Source organism: Spermophilus citellus, assembly GCF_964194105.1.
Source record: "Spermophilus citellus genome assembly, chromosome: 14".
Classification (NCBI taxonomy): Eukaryota; Metazoa; Chordata; class Mammalia; order Rodentia; family Sciuridae; genus Spermophilus; species Spermophilus citellus.
In genome coordinates this window covers 103,129,264-103,136,377 of record NC_138194.1, presented here as the reverse complement: position 1 = coordinate 103,136,377, position 7,114 = coordinate 103,129,264, and the positions used below count along the sequence as shown (strand labels likewise).

The following is a 7,114-nucleotide window of genomic DNA, read 5'->3' as shown; positions in this document are numbered from 1 at the left end:
CCTAGAAAGGGCCAAGTGAAAGCATCCTCCTTGCCACATCCCCCCACCCCATCCCCAAGCGGTGTCATGGAAACCGGAAAGCTGCCTAACATCTACCCACAACAGTACTGCTCTAGACCCCAGAGGTGGGCACTGGGGGTGGGCACTGGGGCTGGCCCCCACGCCCCTCATCAGGGTCCTCCTCCCTCCTCCCGTCACTCCCTGCGGACCAGCCTGCCTCAGGGACCATTCCCACTGGGCTCTTTCACTCTCCCCGCGTTTGAGAGCCACTTGGGTTTCGGGTCCCACCGCAGACCACTCGCTGGCCTGGCCCGGCCTAGCCACAGCTAGGATGCAGTCAGCTCGCGCCGGCTCCACCCGCCTCCCGGGCGCAGCTGGGATGGCACCTGCCCAGGTGTGCACGGAGAGCACTCGGGGCTGGTGGGAGAAGCACACTTTATTCACTCCCGTGGGCCGCGGGGGCTCGCCCAGCCGGGACGGCCGGCCTCGGGCGGGAAGGCGGCGGGGCCCGGGGCCAGCAGCACGAGGCCGGACGGCTGACCGGCGCCCGCGCTGGCGTAGCTGAGCGCCAGCTGCTCCAGGCGCCGCTTGCGCGCGGCCGCCTGCGCGGTGGCGTGGAGGGGCCGCAGCAGCGCGGGCGGCGGCGCGCCGGGACCCCGCAGCAGGAAGTCGAAGCCCGCGCGGTCCTGTGGGTCGTAGAAGAGAGGCCCGCGGGCGGGGTCGGGTCCCGGCGGCCAGGCGAACGGGAAGGGCAGCGTGAAGTCCTCGGTGAGCACGCGGATGGCGAAGTCGTCCTCCTTGCCCAGCGCGCGGTAGGCGCGCCCGATGCCGCGGAAGTGCGCCTCCCAGAGCTGCGCGTCCCCGCCGTAGATGTCCGGGAAGCGGGGCTCTGGCGGCACGGCGGGACCTGCGGAGCGGAGACAGTGAGCGCAGGCGGGTCGGGAGCTCGACCCCCCCCTCCCCCGCAGGCCAGGCCGGGGCAGTGACCCCGGCGCAGTGGGCGGAGCTGCGGGAGGCCAGGCGCAGAGGCGGGAGAAGCTGGGAAGGAGCCACCAGTGAGGTGGACAGGCAGACCTTGTGGCTGGGCAAGGTGAGGGCCATGCAGTGGGCCCAGCTAACAGCGCCAGCAAACCGTGAAGGGCAGGAGGATGCTGTGGGCGTGGAAGAGTCTCTGCCACTGTTTTTTGTACAGAAGGTTCCAGATGGGAAGGAGGCTAGTTTGGCCAGCCTGACCATGCAGGGACTCCAAACAGGCTCAGGATATTGGGTTCACCTGCAGGCGTGGCATTTGGGGCAGCAGGAAGTGGTCACTCAGTTGAAAGTTTGCCCTGGCTGCTTTGAATACAGAGTGGACTGTAAGGGCCCTGCCTGGAGGTCATGGCAAACCAGGTGAGGAGGAAGTGGGTACCCAATCCAGGACTGGAGAGGGAGGTGGGAGGAGCCTGCCTGACAGCCTGCTTCTCAGCCTTGACACAACTGACCCTGGGACCTCTTGGGACAGTCAGGTTGGAAGGTCCCAGGAGCAGGTCTAGATCTCTGTGGCTTGATGTGAGTCAGGTGGATCCCAGGAGATCTATGAACCCCAGGACCCACTCTCAGAGAGTAATGTGTGCGTGCACATGGCACTTGAGGGGTTTTGGTGGTCACCATCCTGGAAGCCCACTCATGGTCTCCAGAAGGCAACCCAGATCACTGCCCATGCTGTGGGAGCTGCTGGGCCCAGCACAGGAGAGACCCCTTCATCTTTCTCTCAGTTGTCTACTCATGAAATGTGCTTTGCTCTGGGGACACTGAAGTGGCCAAGCAGCCCTGGGTCCTTCTAGAACACAAAGTCCAGTGGGGAGGACATCAGTGGCCCTGAGCTAGACTCAGGACAAAGACCAGGCCACTCCCGGGACAGGCAGCCTGGGGGATGGATGGATGAAGCCCTATGTGGCTCCAATCTGGACCCCCAGGCCTCCTCCTAGCATCCCTAGGAGACAGACAGGAGTCCAGGCCCAGAGTCACAAGGAGGCTGAATCAGGAGCCCTGGGCTGGGCAGTCACGGTCCACTATGCCACACCCAACTCCAGAGGCTGATTCGGATTCTCCCGCACACAGATACTGTTGAGCACCTACTGGGTGCCAGACACCACTCTAGGCACCAGCTGCAGCCACAGCGACACCCAGGTGTCCTCCTTTCTGCCCTTGAGAGCCTGCACAGCCTTCTGGGGGCCTGTTTCCCTTCTAGAAGAGGGTGACCACCACACCTATCCTGCTGCCTTGTGAATGAGATGGCATTGGCCAACCTGTCCAGCACCAGAAGACACATTCCTGCGTCAGCAGCTGGGACAGCATCATGGGACTGTGCCAGGACCCTCCAGCAGGAGCAGGGGAAGGACCACCCAGAACCCTGCCAGCCCAAGGCTCAGGGTCTGCCTCTCAGCACCATGGACAGCACCTGCAGGGCCATGCCCAGAGCTCCACCCCTCAGGGCCAAGCTGTAGCTGTCCTGTCCACCTGGCACCTCCTCTCTGCAGGCTTCTGGCAAAGTGGTTGGAGGCCCAGGGCTGGGGGCCACTGACCTGGACTGCCATTCGGTACCAGCCAGTGGAGGGGGAAGCCGGAGGAGGGGCTGTGGGTGTTGCTCTGGGTTGTGGTGGGAAAGGCTTTGGAGAAGGGCCAGGTGGATGGGGCCCCAACGAGGGGAGAAGGGCACTGTGCTGCCCCCTCATCACAGCCCTGGGGCACAAGGGGAGGGCCTGCATTTCACGGTGGGTCTGGGTTGTCTTGCAGTGGGTGGAGGGGTCAGGATGGCAGAGGCAGGACACTAGGCCAGGTGAGAGGGCTGGGGAGGGTGGACTGAGAGTGCCCAGATTCTGAATTGTCTTGAAGCTAGAACCAGCTGGACCTGCGGGTGTGGGAATGTGGGGCAGGGGGAGTGTCAAGAGGAGGACGCTGAGAGCCTCAGCCTAGGAGGCAGGAGGCACCGTTTACTGAGATGGGGATGCGGGGGTGGGGGCAGGTTGGCCAGGGAGTCAAGTTTAGACTTGGACGGGTTGGTGCCCTTAGATGGGCAGGGGAAGAGGGGCAGCGGCGTCTCTGAAGCTCCAGGCTGGAGATCAACCCTGAGAGATGGCATTTGCAGTCATGGAAGTGGGTGAGATCACCAAGAGGGTGAGCGGACAAGAGCCTGGGCCCTCTGTCCTTCCCAGGTCAGGGACAGGAGCCAGAAGGGGACTTGGAGGGGCAGTGGTGCCAGAGCATGGGGTTCTGGAGGCCAGAGGGGGCTGAATCATGTGCTGCCAATGGGTGACGTCAAACGAGGCCTGAGAACTGACCTCGGATTGAGCAGTGGGAGGCCGTGAGTGACCTTGACCGAGCTGCGTTAAGGAAGTGCTGGAAATTGAAGCCTGATTACAGTGGGTTCAAGAGCAAATGGGGGAGATCTGGAGGCAGCAGGGATGGCAACCTTTTCAAGGAGTTTTGCTATAAATGGGGAGCAGAGAAATAGGGCAGCTGCTAAGAACGCAGTCGGGTCAAGAGTGAGGAGGCATAGCAGCGGGCTTTCATGTTGATAGGAGCCGAGTGGAGAGGACAGGCCGCCCAAGGCAGGAGCAGGGAGGGAGTGGGGGCCTCGGGATGTTGGCCTTGCAGGGCTCAGGCAGGGAGGGCAGAGCCAGGGCACCCGGGGTGGGAGCCTGAGTCTTCCTCTGATGGCTCCAGTTTGTCAGGGAGACAGGATGGCAGCCAGCAGCTGTGCTGAGGAGGGGCCCAGAGAGAAGGTGCCAGGCTGTTGCTAGGAGAGGGAGGCTGGGCAGACAAGGACAGGCAGGGAGCCGGCCTGGCAGAGGCACCCCGCAGGCTGGCCATCAAGAACAGAAGGTGAGAACCCTGCTCTGCCAGCTGTGTGGGCACAAGCGAGGATGGGCGGGCCTTGGGGGTATGCCAGACAGGTTCAGGAAGGGGCAGGAAAGAGGGTGGAAGCCCAGGGCCCTCTCCTGCACAGCAGCTGGAGCGCCTCTAGGGGCAGGGGCTGGACAGGAGCCCTAAGACAGACAGGGAGGAGTGCAGCCTGGTGCAGGTGAGGCTTGACCAGGTCGAGGTGGGGGGCACAAGATCCTCCAGACACATAGCCAGGCCCTGAACCAGCCAGCGGAAGGGAAGAAATCCACAGTGCCAGGAGAGAGGCAGGGCCAGTGAGCAGTGGCCTGGAGGGTGGCCGGCCACCCCTCCCTGTAGCTAGGGCCTGATTCCAGAGGGCCTCAGGCAGGGGGAGTGGGGAGAACCTGGCTCCTGCAGGCCAGGGCTTCAAGGGCTGGAGAGGAGCAGCCCCCTCCCCTGGGAGCACTGCTGGGTGGGGAGTGGGCTCTGGGGAGATGGAGGGCCACCTGAGGGGGCTGGGTTGGTGCCCCACCCTGGCCAGGTCCTGCTGCACCGTCCTTTGTGACTTGGCAGAGACCCCCTGCTGGAGGGGAGGTGAGATGCTGCTTTTTTCTCCCATGACCCCAGACCCCAGGTGCCACTGTCCCTGTCCCCATCCTCCACCCTCCCCCGAGTATCTCACCTGGAGTGGCCACAGGGGGAATGGGCAGGCCTGTGGGGCTGAGGTCCCCAGAGCAGGGGGAAGCCATGTCAGCAGCAGGGGGGAGGCTTCTGTTTATCTGGCTGCCCAGGAAACTGGGAGGGGGCTTCTAGGAGGAGAGAACCTTCCATTTAAAGGGGCCCCACCTGAAGGTGGGCCAATGGGGTCAAAGGGCGTCATGGCCTCAGGGGCACTGACCTCTCTGTGGCAGCCCCGCCCTCCCTGCCCTCTGCAGGGCCCCTCTCAGGCCAGTGCTCAGGCTCATTTCTCCTCGCCACACCCTGCAGATTAAGCGCCTGGTCAGGCCACCTGCTCTGGGGCCATCAAGACCCACCTGGCCTCAGAGACCTCCGGGCTGGCCCCACAGGCCCTCCTAGGCTGGTGGCCCCAAGCCCTTCCTTCCTTGTCCCATGTCGGCCTGGCTCCACATTTCCAGCCTGTGCCTGTCCCCAGGGCAGCCAAGGCCTGCTCTAGCCATGATTAGCCTGCCCCAAAGTGCCCATCCATGAGTGTCCCAGGACCCAGGAAGCCCAGCCAGCAGCTACCAGCTTCAGCAACTCTAACAGTGCCCATGACTGGGGAGACTAGGCCCCTGGCCTCAGCCCATGGGGTTTGGGTTCCCCCAAAGAGGACTGGTAGGGTAGCAGGGACGTGAGACAGAAGGGAGAATTCTAAGCCGTGAGGGTGCCTGCTGGGCTTGGAGCTCACCACAGCCCTGGGGTGCTGCCTAACGACCTAAAGTTGTCCGCCTGAGTGCTCAGCAGGAGGGCCTCCCTGACCCCAAGACCCCTCCTCGAGGAGCACTGCTCCCATGCACACAGGCTGCCAGAAAGCCCAGCAGAGGTGAGTTGGTGCTCTTAGCTGTGCCCTGGGGCCCCTCAAACACAAGAGCCAGCCTCAGACCATTCCGTGAGCAAGACTGGGCTCCCACAGTGCTGCCTGGGCTGTTGTGAGCGCAGCCACGCTGCCTCATACGCAGAGCTGCAGGGGGCAAGAGTGAGTGGTGGGAGAACAGGGCCTGCCACCACCCAGGGCTCTGCACTTCCGCATCTCCACACCTCTGTGAGCAGCCTCCCCTGCGAGACAAGCGCACCCTCACCCTTGGGTTCCTGCTCTCACTGCGCCCCCACGGAACCCTGGCTGCTCCAAGGGCCTGGCTGGCCTTCCCATGAGCTCCCTCGCTGGGTCTGGTCTGCTGTGCTCCCATGGGCTCCCACGTGCACCAGCCCCCACACAGCCCCATCTCTGGTCTGGGGCCCTATAGCCAAGGGCTGACCCATGTGACCCGCTCCAGCACCCTTGGCTGAGGTTCCTTGGCTCAGGCCAGCCCCAGGTGGAGAGGGAGGCCAGGGTGCCATGTGAGGACCCTGCAGCTGCCCATCTACTCACCCCTGGGAGCCCCTCAGGAAGGCCTTCACCACCTCCTCTGGGCCAGCCTCCTGATCAGGGTCCACTCAGCCACCATGAGAGGCTGAAATCCCTCTCCAGACAAGCCCAGCCCACCTCCCACTTCCATCAGCCAGTCTGGGGCACAGGAAAGGAGACCCAGCAGAGGCTGGGGCTCTGGGTGGACCCTCGCTCACTGGGCCTGGGCACCCACCTCACCTCCCTGAGCCTCTGTTTTACCCTCTGTAAAATGGGACTGAAAACAACCTACCAGAGGTTAGCAAGAAAATAAAGGTACCTTGGAGAAGGAATGAGACAGTGGACACAGCTGGAATCCACCCTGGTCAGGAAGCACTCCCAGTCTTGAGGACTGGCTCCCCGGCCACCTCCGCCTCGCCCACCCCCACAGGTCTCTGTCCCCGCCCGCACGAGAGGACAGGGAGGCTGAGACAGGACAGGAAAACACTCAGCCAGGAAGTGCTGGAGCCATAGTGGGGCCTGGGCCCCTGTCAGGGCCTCAGCAGAGACAGCAGGAGGCCTAAAGCCCCAGGGGGCCAAGGTCTGCCAGCACAGGCCAGGCCGCAGGCCAGGCTGGGGATGTCCACGGTCGGTCGTTGTTTGGGGTTTGTTTGTGAAGAGCTGCTCTTAGGTGCCCAGTGCACAGGCAGAGCAGTGTCGGGCCGTCCATTCCCAGGACCGACGCATCCTGAAGCAACGAGTCCATGCCTCTGGCGGCAGCACCCCCTGCCCACCCCAGCTGGGCATCTGCCACTGCACACGCCGCTTCCAGAAGTCAGCTGGCTTTAGACTGGCCATCGAGTGGGCCAGGCCATATGTCCACTGCAGCCAGTCATCCCACTTGGCACGTCCTCCAGGTTCCACATGCTGGCAGCCTGGGTGGTCCCTGGCTTTAGGACCAGGGGTGCTCCAAGGCGCTTCCCTAGTGCTTCCCCCAGTGATGGAGCCCAAGCCGCGTCCACGCCTGTCTTTGGGTCCACGCTGCAGAGAGCGTGGCCGCTCTGCTCTTGGAGAGTCTGATTTCAGTTCTTTCGGATGCACGCCCAGAAGTGAGATCGCTGCATCAGATGGCATTTCTATTTTTAATTTTTTGAGAAACCTCCGCACTGTTTTCCGTATCAGCTGCACCATTTTACATTCTCGCCA

The 7,114-nt window shown here is 63.3% G+C and overlaps 1 protein-coding gene across 1 annotated transcript; it reads right to left on the bottom strand.

The window, feature by feature from the left end:
* Positions 1–440: 440 nt before the first annotated feature.
* LOC308633529 (uncharacterized protein C8orf90) lies at positions 441–4,613 on the bottom strand (the record flags this gene model as incomplete). Its single annotated transcript, XM_081266380.1, has 2 exons — positions 441–907; positions 4,547–4,613. The coding sequence occupies 2 exons, from the start codon at positions 4,611–4,613 to the stop codon at positions 441–443; spliced, it is 534 nt and encodes a 177-aa protein (XP_081122506.1).
* Positions 4,614–7,114: the final 2,501 nt, after the last annotated feature.